General features: G+C 46.1%; 1 protein-coding gene across 1 annotated transcript in view; it reads left to right on the forward strand.

Annotated features, from left to right (window-relative positions):
* The first annotated feature begins 10,827 nt into the window (after positions 1-10,827).
* FAM20A (FAM20A golgi associated secretory pathway pseudokinase) overlaps positions 10,828-17,359 on the forward strand; it is a 55,704-nt gene continuing 49,172 nt past the window's right edge. The window contains exon 1 of the mRNA XM_010597090.3: positions 10,828-11,246. Within this exon, the coding sequence (XP_010595392.2) occupies positions 10,843-11,246 (404 nt within the window). The 5' untranslated portion in view covers positions 10,828-10,842. The remainder of the gene's footprint in view (positions 11,247-17,359) is intronic.

Raw genomic sequence — 17,359 nt, forward strand, 5'->3', positions numbered from 1 at the left:
GGGATATGAGTTAGATAACGTCTTAGTCGTCTAGTGCTGCTACAACGGAAATACCACAAGTGGATGGCTTTAACAAAGAGGAGTTTACCCTCTCACAGTCCAGTCGGCTAGAAGTCCGAATTCGCTATCCACGATGTAACTTCTTTTTAAACGCAACTATAACATTGTTTAGCGATTGAACACAAACGTGGCATATGTCATTTTTGTGAAATGAGACGAACTGGATTATAAAATTTTTAGTGGATGTGTCATACTAAGATTTTCGAGACACTAAGATTTTCGAGACACTAAGATTTTTACCATATGCCACATTTTCTAAAAAACAATATTCCACATATTCTACATCAAAGCAAGTGAGTCAGTGAACATAGTTGTTTCAACAATCGATGTAAAGTTCCGTTGATCTCCCACAACGAAAACTTGCCTTTCAACAGTTTTGCTTTAAAAGGCTCATACTTCAATTCTGATGCTTGTTTCATAATAAATTCTGTAATTATAAATGAACAAATGAGAAGATGACATAAAAGAAAATTTAATGATCCAGAAAATATAACAATTTACCATATTTTTAAATAGATCATCTCTTAACATGTTAGAATTAAAAACGTTTCTTCCTGTCCTTTGCTCTTACAAATTCCTCAATGATTCCATCACAATTAAGCTGCTGAACAATATCTACTTCCGTACATAAGGAGCCCTGGTGGCGCAGTGGTTAAGAGCTTGACTGCTAACCAAAACATCGGCGGTTCAAATCCACAAGCTGCTACTTAGAGACCTTATGAGGCAGCTCTACTCTGTCCTATAGGGTGCTATGAGTCAGAATCAACTTGACAGCAACAGGTTTGTTTTGTTTTTTAAAAAAAATACGTAATAAGGATAATGAATCAAGTCTTTCTTGAATTGTTGTGTGCTCCCTTTTCCTCGTGTCCTGTCTGCTTAGCATCTATGGGTCTTTGCTTTGCACAACTGGTACCCCTGTTTTGCTGATGCCTTAAGCACATACTTACCTTGCTTATTGGGCAATCGGTCCCTGGCAGGAAACTGTGTAAGGCAGAAACCTATCAGAGAAGGAAAACTCAAATATTTTCCACTAAAAAATGGGTGATAGAAAAGTGGTAAGGCTGGCGAGACCCAGGAAAATAAGGCAGTCCCGTTAAGTTCCAGCTCTCACAGGTTTCACTGTATATTGAAAGAGTCATATTAAACCAACAATGGTTACATCTGGGGAAGGAAACGGGATAGAGGAAAGGAAGAAGGAAGGGGGTTTATTACTCTAAAATGTTGTATATTGCCCAAATATTTTACAAAAAGAAAATATTCCTTATCATTTTCATAATTAAAAATCAGTAAATCATGAAAACAAGGTGCGGCCGATCCCTCTTCCTGGCTACACCTACTGCTGCTGGTTAAGTTGTTGCTTCTTTACAGAGCTGAGCAATCAGCTTTGGAAATGGCTTATCTAGACCTGCAACCGCAGGCTCTGGCCCTGACCGCTGACTCATCACTAAGGCTGAATCTAGAAGACCGAAAGGAAGAGAGGGCTTTGTCCTAAGCTCCTGGGCATGGCAGCTATAGTTCCCATATTTCCTAGGATAGAAGAGTCCTGATTTTTAGTGCACAGCTTTGTTGTAAGAGCATGTGGAAAACCAAAAGTTGGACCCTAAGTCCGGATTTTTATTTCGTAAATTATGGTCACCATATATCCAGGGAGGAGCAGAAGGAGAAGGAGCAAGGAGGCCACAGGGTCCATTTGCTTTTTTCCAGTTACCAGGTGAATCCAGTTGAAGCTTATGACATATGGGACTTGGTCTAATCCAAGTCCCTGGAAGGCACAAACAGTTAAGTGCTTGACTACTAGCCAAAAGGTTGGCGGTTCAAACCCTCCCAGAGGTTTCTCAGAAAACTGGCCTGGCGATATTCTTCCAAAAGGTCACAGCTTTGAAAACCCTATGGAACAGTTCTACTCTGCACACATGGGGTCACCATGAGTCAGAATCGCCTCTGTGGCAGCTAGCAAGAACAACAAAGTCTAATCCAGAGAAAAGAGGGGTCAACTAGGTCAGCACAGGGATAGGCTGTTCCCAAAACAATAATCATCTTCTACTGCTTTCATCCTTGCCTCCAAATTTTAAAAAAAGCATGAAGAGTTAAGATGATGTAATTACACATATCAAAAAATTGGTAATTTTGTGGTTCTTGTTTGACAGATCTGAAGCATTACCATATTGTATCATACCATACTATACCATACCTGTTGCCATCGAGTTGATTCCAACTCATGGAGACCCCATGTGTTACAGAGTAGAGCTGAGCTCCATAAGGTTTTCTTGGCCATGATCTTTACAGAAGCAGATTGCCAGCCTTTTTTGTTTTGTTTTGTTTCTGCAACACCACTGGGTGGGCTTGAACTGCCAACCTTTCCATTTATAATTGAGAAGAAATCACTTGCAATGCCTCTGGACCTTTCCAAGAAGGAAGCCTCCTTTAATTATCCAGACAGCTACTAGGCTTCTGTTGGGCTCAGCTGCATAGGGATCAGAAATGGAAATGTCAGCCAGTGGGAGCAGAGCAGATTGCCCTACAAATGAAAGGATCAGTGTGGGGTGGAATAAAGAGAAGAGAACTGGCATGGTAAAGTGGAGTTTGTAGAGTGGCAATAAGAGAGGGAAAAAATGACACCATAAAGCATAGACTTCATGAAGAGAGAGACATGTATTAAGGATGTTTAGAAAGGTATATACTAAGTGTAGTATTTAAAAAAAAAAAAATTGCCATTGAGTCAGTTCTGACTCATAACGACCCTATAGGACAGAGTAGAACTGCTCCACAGAGGGGAACTGTCCCAAAGGATTTCCAAGACTGTAAACTTTACAGAAGCCAACTGCCACATCTTTCTCCCACAAAGCGACTGGTTGGTTCAAATTGCCAACCTTTCTGTTAGAAGCCAAGTGCTTAACAACTGTGCCACCAGGGCTCCTTTACTTAATCTCACCAGGTCTTAATTGCTTCATCTATGAAATGAGGTGATTGGCCTAGATGATTTCAAGGTCCTGCTAGGTGTAGTGGAAACCCTGGTGGCGTACTGGTTATGTGCTAACCACAAGGTCTGCAGTTCAAATCCACCAGGCACTCCTTGGAAACTCTATGGGGCAGCTCTACTCCATCCTATAGGGCCGCTATGAGTCAGAATTGACTTCACGTCAATGGGTTTGCTAGATGTAGCATTCTGTGATTCAAAGCTCTTGTCTCTACATTTTGCCAGATATTTACTACCCAGACACTTTGTACCACTTCATAGCACTCCTGGAAGCTGGGCCAAGAAGGCTGACAAAAAGCAAAAAAAAAAAAAAAAAAACCCATTGCTGTGGAGTTGATTCCCACTCACAGCGACTCTACAGGACAGAGTGGAACTGCCCCATAGGGTTTCCATGGCTGTAAACTTTACGGAAGCAGACTGCCACATCTAGCGGGTTGGAACAACCAACCTCTCCGTTAGCAGCCGAGGGCTTGCTTTTCCACCCCTCAGCTTTTTAAAGTCATTTGTATTTATTTTAGCCGCATTGATGTTCTGAGGCTGAACTTTGAGCCAGAAGGAGCTATTTATTTGTGCTACATTTGTTTAATGTTTGTCTCACCCACCAGCCCTGAATTCATGTAACAGCTTGGGAGTTGCTAGATAACAGTTAAAACACTTTAAGGCATGACTTTCAAGAGACCCCCCCCAACCCTGCCAAAAAAGGAACTTCCCACCTTCTCACAATAGCTGTGCTGTCAAGGCAGTCAAAGAGGAAACAGAGAAAACACATCTGTTGTTGTTCAGTCTGGCATCTAAAGCTCGCCTGACACGAACAAGGATGGTGCTCGGAACAAGAATTCCATGATCTGAAAGCAGCTACACACATATTTGTGAATGTCTTCCAATTCTAAAATGTAAACACAGTTGATTTAAGTCCAGGTTCTTCTTCCACATATTCTTTGCCCTCTGTTATATACCTCCTTTAAAAAGAAAAGGGTGCAAATTTCCCCGACTGCCACCCCTTTTTTAACCTGCTTAAACTTAACACTAAGGCCCAACATTTTATCATTACTGTCTATTTAAGGAAATGGAACAACCGAGGATAGGGAGCCACAAGGTAAATCAAGTCATGTTTTTAATTCAACATTTTAAGTATACAGAAAAGCAAAAGAATAACATGACCAACTTCCGAATACTTATCACTTAACTTTGTCAGATTTTAACACTTTGTAATATATTCTTCAGATCTTTTTTCTAAGAAATAAATCATTTCATATACTTACTGAAGTCTCATGCATAATCTTCAACAAGCCCATTTCTCTCATTTCAACCCCAAATGCAACCACTATGCTGAATTTACCGTTCCTTCTTCAGTATGTTTTTATAATTTTGCTGCATATATATTTATTCAAAAACATTAAGAATTATTTTTCCCAGTTATAAAGCTTAAATAGTTACATACTGCTATACACACACGTATACACATACATACCAAAACAAAAACCAAATCCATTGCCGTCAAGTCGATTCTGACCCATAACGACCCTATAAGACAGAGGAAAACTGCCCCAAAGAGTTTCCAAGGCTGTAATTTTTACCGAAGAGACTGCCACGTCTTTCTCCCTCCAAGCAGCTGGTGGGTTTGAACCACTGCTCTTTTGGTAAGCAGCTAAGAGCTCTAACCACTGCACCACCAGGGCTCCTACTTGTATGTAGGATTATATGTATGTACTTACGTAATCTCATGTAAGTACTCATACCCATTTACAGCTTGCAGGTGTTCCCACGTTGGGAAATGTAGTTCTCGTTCTTTCATTTAACAGTTGTTTCCCGTGACATGACCATACCACAATTCATTTATTCTTCAATGGGTGGGCATTTCTATTTTTTGCAGTTTGCTATTATAAGCCAGGCCACAGTGAAAATTTGTGTGGATATATATATGCATCCTTTGTTTTTTATCTTATTTTACTTTTAACGAATAGTTAGGAGAATAATATGACAAATAAAGTTGACCATTTCTTATGTACACTATCCTCTCTATGAGGCAGAATCGACTCGACGGCAGTGGGTTTTTTTTTTATCCTCTCAACCAGTGGTCTTATAAGCTAATGAGACCAGTCTGTACCAGAATCTTATAAGCCAGGAGGAATCAGCTGATTGAAAAGGAATATTGCTGGCCCTACTTCCAAAGATTTCCAACTCAGTAGATCTCTGGTGTGGCCCTGGAATTTGCATGTTCATAAGCACCCCAGGTAACTCCCTGGTCTATGTTGAGGACTTAGGGTGTTGGTCATAAATAGAAATTTCTGGACTTTCTAGCTGACAATAATAAGAGGACTTGGTACAACTCTGAATCAAAAATGGCTGTCTTAAGCTCATTCCATTCTGGACCTGCCATTCAGAGTAGCTTTGTCTCTCCTCTCTCGTTGATGGCTAAGATAGCTGGCAGGGAAAGGTAGAATTGTCCTCACACGTATACACGGCAGTTAAAATTCTGGAGGCATAGATGTCTACGGTTGGCATAACGATCCTATTATTTATCTCTTTCCTTGTATATCACTCTCTCAGTAGGTGCCTTAAGATTCTTAAGATTTAGACGTTCTAACTGAACTGGGTACTGGGTTCTAATTGAACATAATGGTTAACACTCATCAAGAGCCAGATTTTATAAATCTGGGTTTTTATTTTAAATATTCTTTTCCAAACCCTCTCTCCTTCAATACATGAGCACACATAGACCACACGCACAAACACCATTTCTTAAATAATTATTTTATTTTTGTTGTTATTGTTGAGAATATACACAGCAGAATATACGCCAACTTAACAATTTCTGTATGTGCCATTCAGGGACATGGCTTACATGCTTCGAGTTTGGCAACCACTCTCACCCTTCTTTTTTAAGTTGTTCCTTCCCCGTTAATTCACTGCCCCCACGGCTCCTATCTAATCTTTAAAGTTGCTACTGTCAGTTTGATCCCATATAGATAGTTCTTAAAAGAGCACAAAGTCCAAGTCAGAGATTCTTTAATAGTTAAGCTAAACCACTCTTTGGTTCTGAGAAGATCTCAGGGAATATTTTTGGTTTAAGGACCAAACCCCCAAAAAACCAAACCCATTGCCATCTAGTCGATTCCGACTCATTGCGACCTTATAGGACAGAATACAACTGCCCCATAGTGCTTCCAAGGAGCAGCTGGTGGATTCCAACTGCCAACCTTTTGGTTAGCCACTGAGCTCTTAACCACTGCATCACCGGACACCATTTATTCTACAGGATTTTGTTCCTTCTTGGCTACCCACCCTAGATGTACTAAGCAAGCCCTGTGAAGGAAGAAACGGGAAGGAGAGAACAGGCTGGCCCTGTAGTCATGGAGTTAGAGTCTAGTGTAGAAAACCAAGCGCATAAATAAGAAACAGCTAGCCGTGTTTTAAGCAACATGGGAACATATGCAAGATAGAATAGAGCGTAGTGTTCACAAGTTAAGGGAATCTTGTGTTTGCATGTTGGCTTTCTGTTGTTTTCATGATTTAATTCCTAGATATAGCGAGCCTGCTATTTAGCTAGACTGAAAGGAACACAAGTGCTCTTTGCGTTTGCTCCTCTTAATGCATGCAGTGGTCCAGACTCCTAGCCTGCTCAGTGCACTGCTTCATATTATCTCTTATTTGTCTCTTAGGTACAGACAGACCCTGTCTCTCTAATGATAGAAGATGCTTGAAGACAGGAACCACGGTTTATATTTCCTCCGTGTCTCCTGTTGTTGTGTTATTATGTGTTATTAGGTGCCATCAAGTCAGTTCCAACTCATAGCAACCCCACGTACAACAGAACGAAAAGCTTCCCAGTCCAGTGCCATCCTCACAACCATTACTATGTTTAAGCCCACTGTTGCAGTCACTGTGTCACTCCATCCTGGTGAGGGTCTTCCTCTCTTTCGCTGACTCTCTACTCTACCAAGCGTGATGTCCTTCTCCAGGGACTGGTCCATCCTGATAACACGTCCAAAGTACATTAGACAAAGCGTCTCCTACAAAGTCCCAAGCCATGCCATTTTAATATCACCAATAGTTAAGCCCCTACTGTGTACCAGGCCCCGTGTACGATGCTACAGCTGCAGAGATGGACAAGATCCTGTCCTCAGTGGTTTCCCTTTATTCACGCAACAAACATTCTGTGAACCTTTCCCAAGTGAGAGGCCCTGTTCTCAGACGGAGATGAGCAACACTCTCCCTCTTCACTCAAGCTTCGTAGTCCAATGAGGAAGACAGACACACATACAAACAAGTAAGCACAGCGTGATCAGTGCTTCAACAGGGGCGTATGCAGGACCTATGGGTTTATATCAGAGCACATGGCACAGGGCTTGATGGCCATGAAGAGAGCAGCAGAGAAAACGGGACAAGTGGCCAACGTCTGGAAAGACAATGGGCTTTCTCCAGGTGGGGAAGGGGAAAGGGCTTTTGATTACAGGCATGTCTGCGAGAGCATGAGGAACTCGGAATTACAGACACTATTGGGGGGTGGGAACTGGGTGGGGGCATATAAAGGAGAGATGGAGGATGAAGCTGGAAAGGAAAGCAGAAACCAGACCATGAAGAGCCATTGCCACGAGGCTCATCCAGAGGCACTGAGAAGCTATGGAGGATTCTCAGCAGAACTCTCTTCATGCTAGAAAGCTCACTCTGGCAAGAACATAGGTAGGCACGGAAACGGGACAATATTGGAAGCGGATGTATGCAAGAGGGTAAGCAAAAAACGATGAAGCCCTGGATGCATTCAAAAGCAGGAAAAATGGGGGAAAAGAGGGGCTGGATTTGCAATGAGAGGCTTGAAGCAGAATGATGGATTCTAGTAAACAGCAGTTTGGGAAAACTTAGGTGTGAACTGAGGGGATGTAGATGAAATTGAAGGAGCCGTGGAGGCGCAGTGGTTAAGCACTTAGCTGCTAACTGAAAGCCTCTCCCAGGGAAAAAGATGTGCCAATCTGCTTCTGTAAAGATTACAGCCTTGAAACCCTATGGGGCAGTTCTACTCTGTCTATGGGGTTGCCATGAGTCAGAACTGACTCAACAGCGACGGGTTTTGGGTAGATGAGGCTGAGGTTGCCATGTAGGTATTGCAAGGAGCCTCGATGGCGTAACGGTTAAGCACCTGGCAGCTAACCAAGAGGGTGGCAGTTTGAACCCACCCCATCCACTCTGTGGGAGAAAGAGTGGTGATCTTCTTAAAGATTACAGCCTAGAAACCCTATGGGGCAGCTCTACTGTGTCGAATGAGGGTCCCTATGAGTCAGAATGGACTGGACGGCACCAAGCAACAGCAGTTATTAGGAGCACGGTTTAACGCCTGACTCCCTCAGCCACTTGCTATGACACCGCTCTAGACACCTCAAAAGTTGCAGGTTTCTCAGAAATTGGCAACCAGTTAATCTTCAATTCCAGATAAAAAGGAGATGGTTCTTGGAACTCGTTAAATGTCCACCACCATGCCCAAGTGACTGAAATCACTGGGAATAGTATTCGCCTTGAGGTTTTTCACCGGACTGGGCATTCAGGCCACGTTTTTGTGCTCTTGAAGACGTTCCCTTTGTGGTATCTTCCTTTTTCAGACTTTTCTATTTTTATCCTACCCATGCACAGTCTCTAACCTAACTCAGTGTACTACAGGAACCAACAAGTGATCCTAAATACAGCAAACATATTTAGCACTTATAACATGTGCGAGGGCCATTCTCCACCACCCCTTTGTCTGTTTGTCGAACTGTGGTGGCTTGCATGTTGCTACGATGCTGAAAGCTATGCCACCTATATTCAAATGCCAGCAGGTATCACTCATGGGTGGGCAGGTTTCAGCAGAGCTTCCAGACTAACACAGGCTAGGAAGAAAGGGCTGGTGAACTCCTTCCAAAAATAAGCCGATGGAAAGACTCTGGATCACAACAGAATATTATCCAATGGATTGATCCAAAGAGCGTGATGACGCAGGACCACTCACCCTTTCACTCTGTTACATGGGGCCACCAGGAGTCAGAGTCTACTCAATGCCAACCAACAACAGCAACAACAGGGGCCATTTCTAAGCAACGTATATACATCAAAGGCCACAAGAAATCTGCCACTGAACCACAGAGGGAAGAACACTGATCTGAACCCACAAGTCAGAGTGTGTAAAGGTGTGGTAGACTCCAGTAAAGTTGGAGAGGGGGTTAAAAAAAAAAAAAGCCATTGCCCTCAAGTTGATTCCAACTCATAGTAGCCCTGTGTGTTACAGAATAGAACTGCTCCATGGAGTTTTATTGGCTGTCATTTTTATGGAAGCAGGTTGCCAGGCCTTTCTTCCATGGCACTACTGGGTGGGTTTGAACTACCCAGCTTTAGGTTAACAGTTGGGCACAAACCATTTGCACCAGCCAGGGACCCCAAGGACAGGTAGCTCATGGTGGAAGATGTATTCTCCTGAGCCATTCAGCAGGATGGGCGCCTTCCCAGTCAGACTTGCAACTTTCTGGACTATCTGAGGAGCGGGAGTTCAGGGCTGGCCTCCACCCTCCTCTCCCCTCCCCTCCCACTTCCTCAAAAGAAAACGGGTGCTGGGCTATAAATGACCTCACAGGATGTCAGGAGGGAAGTCCAACGTGTGTCCTCCAGGAATGCATTTGGATGGACTATTTTCACACCAAGGTGGACTCAAAAGGTGGGACAGTAAGTTGGGACGAAACTCCATCCAAACAAGAAATTTCCAAGATTCTAGGTAAAACTGATGCCTTGTTTTTAAATGTCAGGCTTTTTCATTCAGTAAAGTGGGTGCTTCCTGAGCACCTACTACGTGCCAGGCGCGTGACATGAAGTGGAAATGAACCCAGTATGTGCCCAGCATGTATTGGAAACACAAAGGAAAGAAAGACAATCCCTCACCGCCCCCCCCCCCCAAAATGTGGCCAAGTTCACAGGAGAGAACCCAGGCGGGGGCTATGTCCTTTTTCTAAAAAAATAAAAGTCCTGAGCCCGCCCCCCCCCCCCCGCTCGAGTCCCCCAAAGTGTCTCTGAACTGAGCCCAGGGCAGGCAAAGTGGGAAACCTGGGTTGAGGGGGGTGGGCGTGGGAGTGGGTTGGCTGACAAGGTGGAAGGGCAGAGGCGGCAGGGGGACCGGGGGTTGGCTAGCGAGCTGCGCCAGAGGCAGGTGCCAGCTGAGAGTGGGCGGAGGTGCGGCGCCTGGCCAGCGGGGGGAGGCCCCGCGCTACCTCTGCCTCCGGGCGCCGGGCGCACAGAGCAGCCAGGAGGAGCCCCTGCTTCGCCAACTCCCCGCTCCCACCGCCGTGCCAGCCAGGGCACGGGCGTCCTCGCCGCCCGCAGAAGGAGCAGTCGCCGCAGCCGCCGAGGAGACAGCATCCTCCCGAGAGCCGCCCCAGGCTCCGCAGTCACCGTCCTCCTCCTGGGGGCGAGCGTTGCCGCCTGCGCTCTCCTCTCCTCCTCGCCGTCGCCCCTGCCCGCCGCTCCGGACCGCACCCGGGGGCTCGTCACCTGCCGCGGGCGCCGGGGCGGGCGGCGCCGGGGAGAGAAGGAGCGAGAACCGGGCGCCCAGGGGACGCCGTCTTCCCGGCTCCACTCTGCACGGGAAAGGCACACCCGCCCACCCCGCGAGCCCCGGCGCTCCCTGCAACCAGTCCCCAAGTTCAGGGGCGGCACCCCTCAAAGAGGGCTCCCCAGCTTAGTGGCTGCCGGCCCTCAGGACTCCGGGCTCGTCTTCCGCCTGCGCCCAGGCGCCCTCCTGGGTCCCCGGGGACGGCCCGCGCCTCGCCGCCCCGCGCCCCGACTGGGCCATGCCGGGACTGCGCCGGGACCGCCTGCTGACCCTGCTGCTGCTGGGCGCGCTGCTCTCTGCCGACCTCTACTTCCACCTTTGGCCCCAAGTGCAGCGCCAGCTGCGGCCCCGGGAGGACCCGCCGAGCTGCCCCTGCGCCGGTCGCGCCTCCTCCCCTGCCTCGGACTCCGCCGCAGCGTCCTCGGACTCCGGCCCGGCCGCGCGCAACTTTTCCCAAGCCGGGCCCCAGACTGAGCCGGGCGGCGACAGCCGCAGCGGCCCGGGCTCCAAGCTGCAGGCCCTCTTCGCGCACCCGCTGTACAGCGTCCCGGAGGAGCCGCCTCTCCTGGGCCCCGAAGACTCGCTACTGGCCGGCCAGGAGGCGCTGCGGTATTACCGGAGGAAAGTGGCCCGGTGGAACAGGTGAGGACCCCGCCCGACCCCCCACGTCGGCCGCCAGTGCGTCCCGCTGCGCCTTCCCCGCCCGCACTCGGCCTGGCCGGCGGCCACGTCCCAAACCCTTAAGCCGGGTGCTTGGCTTAGCGTGTGTGCTCCCCATCTTAACACTCCCTCCCCCAGCTGTTCAGTCTCAGAGTAAGACAGTGCAAGAAAAAGTTTCTAAGCCGCCTCACAGCGAAGAAACTCTCTCCGGACCCTCCCTTTGAGCCACTCTTGTTCACTCCTTAGCCCCACTCGTGTTCCCTGATGCGTTTCTCCTCTTTCGCCTTGTCCTGATGTGGAAGCAGCTGCTGGACTTCGGTTTCTCGGGCTGAGGTTTCCGGGCTGGTTCGAATTCAGCGCTCACCTCTGTTCTTTGGGTAGACTTGGGCGCCTTCCAGAAAGCAACCCTACTGCCCGGACCCCCCTACTCTTTTTCTTTTCCCTTGCCTGGTGTCCTTTTAAAGAGGTCAGCTGGGGCAGGAAGTAAACGGTCATTTCCCACAGCCATTCTCTGTTCGTATTTAAAACGTGGTTTCTCCCTGGAGAGTATTGTAACTTGAAGGCAGTTTTATTACCGCGGTGATTTGGGCTGACTTGAATCTGAGACTTGAGGCTTCAGCAGAGGAGATAAAATTCTGCCTGGGATTGTTTAAAACCCAAAGCAAAATGTAGAGAGAGAGAGAGAAAGAAAAAAAAAAACTTAGAATAAGAAGGATGCTTTTGCAAAAGAAAGTGGAGTTTTGGAGAAGGCAGATGGTTATTGCTGAGACCAGCTAATGGCAGGAAGCCTTCATCTGGTTAAGGACTCGGTTTTGAAGTACATAACTTGTTTTACATACCACTCACAGCCAGCACTCACTCTTGCGCCACACCCATCGCTTTCCTTAATACAAGAGATTTCAAAATGAGATGTCATCAAGTGCTTTTATAGTGCCTCGGGAGAATGGCAGACCATACTGTTGAAACTCAGAGCTAGTCAGATGCCCACATTTAACTGTTTGCTCATTGCTTTGTAGTCCTGAGACTTAGTGAAAATAAAATAAGCCTTCCGAAAGCAAAAAGAGGACGAAGCATGGAGATCTTGGCCGAAATCGCTGTAGTGAATTTCAATTGCAGCTCTCTGGCTGATGGTTTTATATTAGAAAGATAGTGGTTCTCCAATCCATGGCTAATTGTGCCCAGTAAAAAAGCAGTTTGAGAGGGCTTTTTCAGACACGGTCGTTTTCAGTATTACCTTCATCTCATCGATAGCACTGGTGTCTGGATCAGTGAACTAGGAAATTTTGCCCTTAGAAATTTTGTGTACCTACCTCATGTGGATTGCAGGTCGTTGGGTGGCACAGATGATTTCTGAGCTCGACTACTAACCCATTTAGAACCACCCGGCAGTGCTGCAGAAGAAAAGCCTGGTGATCTACTTCCATAAAAAGGACAATTTGAATTTGAAGGTAAGGGACTGTTAGCACAGTCACTTGCAGACTTTAATCAACGTAGATTAGCATTCGTTTTGTGGTTTTCCATGGTCATAAACTTACTGTGTTACTCTGGTCCCACAGGGAAGGCCAGCAGAATTTTTTTGCAGAAAAGCAAAAAATCATCATCACCCAGCTTGTCTTACAATCTGTTCTGAGCTTGATGTGTACACCTCTGTATGTCACAAAAAACGCATTTACTGACCAGAAAAGATCTTGGTTATTTAGTAGATCAATGGGGGTTAGTGACCTTGTGGTATTCAGAGGTAATAGGTAGTTTTGTGAGGTTCGTTGGATATGACAGTTGCGATACATACCTACTGTCACTTCTTTTGAACGCTCAAAATCGCAAGTCCAGGTTTGCAGGCGATAACAGGAGGGTCAGCTGTACTTAGGAAGGTTGAAACGACCTCAGAGGCAGAGAACACCCCACCTTTCCCCAAACTGTAAATGTCCACATGATGATACTAATAAGCATATATGTTGTTACTTAAGTCGGTTAAAAATGGAACATGGAGGACTCATTAGCCAGTGGGAATTTGATTCAGGCTTAGAGTTGTATTGTGAGAGAGAGTCATTTATTATGACCTTAAGTGAGCCTGTGCCCTTAGGACACGTGGATCTGCAGAAACCTGCGTGCCTGCCACATGCAACGTGTAACATCAATGAAGGCTCCAGACCTTAGGACAGATAAATAATTGGAACAGACAGCAGAAGAAGAAACAGTGCATGACTTTGCTAATTGTCTTTCTCTTGCACAGACAGTAGCCCTTTTTGTTTGTAGCCACAACCTAGACAGTATTTTCAGTCTAGTGATTTATAGACATATGTCTGTGCCTCCATGCCCATAATTACCTAGCATTAGCTGCTATCCAGAATAATGGTATCAGCAAACCATTCTCCACATTAGAAGATGTACAGGTAAGAAAATAAGCCAAGTCAGCATTCTTCACCATTTGCCCTGAAGAGACAAATGAGTCTCTCTGAGTAATTTTTTTTCTCTCTTTTTTTTTTTTTTTTGCCACACCAACAAGTAATGCTATGAAATCAGAAAGTATCTTTCTACAACCTGAGTCATTACCAACACCAAAGAAACCAAACCTATTGCCATTGAGTCAGTTCTTCCTCATGGCAACTCCATGTGTGCAGAGTAGAACTGTGCTCCACAAGGGTCTCAATAAATGTGACCTTTGAGAAACAGATCACCAGGTACTTCTTCCACCTTTGGGTGGGTTTGAACTAGGGCTTCAAATCCATTCTTCCTGGTTCAGTCATGGCCCAGGAAGCAACACTAGGACAGACACAAATTTTTTAAATTTGGTTGAACCAGAACCATAACTGGAATGGGAAAAATTACAGGTTAAAGTCCTTCTAGAAATTTAATCTCTGTCTTGGAAAACAAAGGCAGCATGTATGTTGTTGCATAGCAACCAAATCTCTCGCCTGTCCGATTTTGCAGAGTCGAAAGAGTGGTGCCCCCCTCAAAGATGGTGGCCAGTCACACCACTTTGAATATGTTTCACTCTTCTAAGTCCTGGCAATAATCCAGTCACACATTAGGCTCCTGAAAGGGCTTGCTACACCTCTTCCGAGTCTCACATCCCAGGACTTCGACCCATAATTTTTCCCAATCTGGTTATGGTTTCAGAGCACCGTGAATTTTTAAAATTTGTGTGTGTTCCAGTTTCACTTCATTGGCCATGACTGAACCAGTTCAAACTGGTTTGAAGCCCTGGCTCGAACTACCAACCTTTTGATTAATAGTTGAGTACTTAACTGACTGCAGCAACCAGAGACTCAATAGCAATTTCAAAAAAAAAAAAATGTTGCTGTCAAGTCGATTGTAACTTAGGACGACTCCATGCTTTACAGAGTAGAACTTTGGCTATAATCTTTACAAAAGCAAATTACCAGGCCTTTCTTTCACGGTGCCACTGGGGGCTGGGGACATCGAACTGCCAACCTTTAGGTTAGTAGTTGAAAGCAAACCATTCATGCCACCCAGGAACTCCATTACCAATAAACAAAAAACCCACTGCCACCAAGTCGATTTCGACTCATAGCAGCCCTGAAGGACAGAGTAGACCTGCCCCATAGGGTTTCCAAGGCTGTAATCTTTACAGAAATAGACTACCACGTGTTCTTCCCAAGGAGCAGCTAGTGGGTTGGAACCGCCAACTTTTTGATTAGCAGCTGAGGGCTTTAACCTTCACCACCAGGGCTCCTTCCATTACCAGTAAACCAAAACCAAACCCACTGCTGTCAAGTCGATTCCGACTCATAGTGACCTCATAGTAACCCCATTTCCAAGGCTGTAAATTCTACAGAAGCAGACTGCCGTATCTTTTTCCCAAGGAACTACCGGTGGTTTCGAACCACTGACCTTTTGATTAGCAGCCAAGCTCTTTAACCACTGTGTCACCAGGGCTCCTTTCCATCACCAGCAGGAGGTAGGTAATAGCCTGTCTTTTCCCCCCCAGCCCATTCCCTTTCAATTTCGCACAGTGGAAGAAGTTTATACACTGTTTTGAATGTTTCAGGTGTTCAGTCAATATTTGTTTGTTTGATTTCAACGTTTAGTTGAGCTGAAATGCAAAAGACCCGGCATGTGTAGGGTGGGCTGTCAGTGAGCCATCTGACCCTCAAGCTTTCTGCAAATCTCCGCAACCTGCTGTTCTTCCCTCCTTCCTTCCCTTTTCCCCTCAAAATGTCACTAAGTGTGGCACAATCCAAGTTAAAAATGCAATCAGAGAAAGTGTTTCTGTCAGATCGTCAGCCGCTGATCACAGCCAGGGAGCCAACACCAGGCTCCATCAGGCACAATGACACATTTGGCACCTGTCTTGAATGGTGAAGAGGAGACAGCACAGGGAGCAAAGGAAATGTCATCTTCACTATTTCAAGCCATCAACTAACAAGCCAGAATTACGCTGCTGTTAGTCGTTTTCCTTACCAAGCAATGACGTAGGTCAGGGCTTACCTGCAACACAGTTAACAGTTCACTGGTTGCTATCCTTGCATCCTTAAAGGCAGAGCTTTGGATTTCTTCCTTGGCTTTCAAGCTGTCCAAACCGGACATCTGTCCTTTGACAGGTCAAAACTGGCCAGCTCGGCCTGGCCTTTTGCCCCCATATCTTTGGTCAGTTCCTTTGTAACCCTGTGGACTTGGCTGGCAAGGTCAAGCAGGGGGATGGCTCCTCAATCTAGAGACTCCAGCAGCTACGATACAAATTTAATTACTCTCTGCATTTCTTTCTTGACATCGTCCCCAGATAACAAGAAGGTTACATTTTCCTGCGGAATAGGTCAGCAAGTCTTAGACGTGGGGCGGGTATGTGTATGTGTGTGTGCACACACATGTTTCCCACTATCAGAAGCTCCTGTCTTCTCTACTTGCTGTCGCTGCAAGAAAGCGTGGTCCTCAGTTTCTCTTTGAACATCACAGCAAAGAGACTGGGCAGCTTTTCAAAAGTGACAGTTGTTCAAGGGGAATAAATTGGCTGAAGTTTTTCCGGGGGAAGCTTTGAGAAGATCCAGGAGCGAGGCAGACGGAGGAGAGGGAGGAGAAAAGAGCCAGAAGAGATGAAAAAGAATTCAGCTGGAAATGAGAACTGTCTAGTCTAGGAGTTTTTGAAAGAAAAGCTCCATTCCACCATGGTATTTGTGGAATGAGCATTACCCAGAAATGCTGGTCTCTTTTTTCCCACCCCCTCTTCCTTTCCCCACTCTCACCTTCTTATCCCTTTTCTCCTAATCTCAGGCCAGCCCCAGGCTATTCAGAAATAGAATTCTTGAGAGCAGACAGTTCAACTGTAGCTTGGGTGAAAGTCCAGGTCCTCACCTAGTAGGTAGTGGCCATTGACATTTCCCCAGCGTCAGCAGGTCCTTGGTCTCTCCTCTGATTCTTCTGCTGACGATTCCAGGCTAACAAAGGAAATGGTCTTTCTGTATTTGAAAATGGACCAACCACATCAACCATGACCTGTGTGTGGTTAGCAGAGAGAGTGGGAATCCGACTCCCATTTCCCATCCACCCCACCCTTGTTAGAGCCTTGGAAAAGCGATGGGTGGTGCAAACCGTTAAGCCCTTGACTACTACTAACCAAAAGGTTAGTGGTTCAGACCCACTCTCAGGTACCTTAGGAAAAAGGTCTGGTGATCTGCTTCCAAAAGATAACTACCTTGAAAACCCAATGGGGCAGCTGTACTCTGCAGCACATGAGGTCGCCGTGATTTAGAATCAGCTCGATGGCAACTGTTTGAGTTTTTTGTGGTTGTTGTTGTATTGGGGGGTTATTGTTTTAGTGGTTTCTGAATCCCTGGATTGTAGCTGGAAGAAACGTCTCCATTCTTCTCAGAATCAAAAACTAATCCAGAAGGCGTTTCCCAGTTCCTTCTCCCCATTTCCAAAGCCCAGAACTTATTTCCGTAGCAAAGGCCTAAATCAGGAGACTACCAGTGTGGCTCATCCCAGGAAGACAGGTACTTCCTGTTTCCAAATATATCAGAATGAAGCCCCTTGGCCAAGAATTGAAAGATGCTTTTCAGCTATTCCATTTCTCCCCATCCCTAACACACTCCTCTCACCTCAGCCACATTCTCATCAATCCCGGGACCCCAGCT

Source organism: Loxodonta africana, chromosome 18 (genome assembly GCF_030014295.1).
Source record: "Loxodonta africana isolate mLoxAfr1 chromosome 18, mLoxAfr1.hap2, whole genome shotgun sequence".
NCBI classification, from domain to species: domain Eukaryota; kingdom Metazoa; phylum Chordata; class Mammalia; order Proboscidea; family Elephantidae; genus Loxodonta; species Loxodonta africana.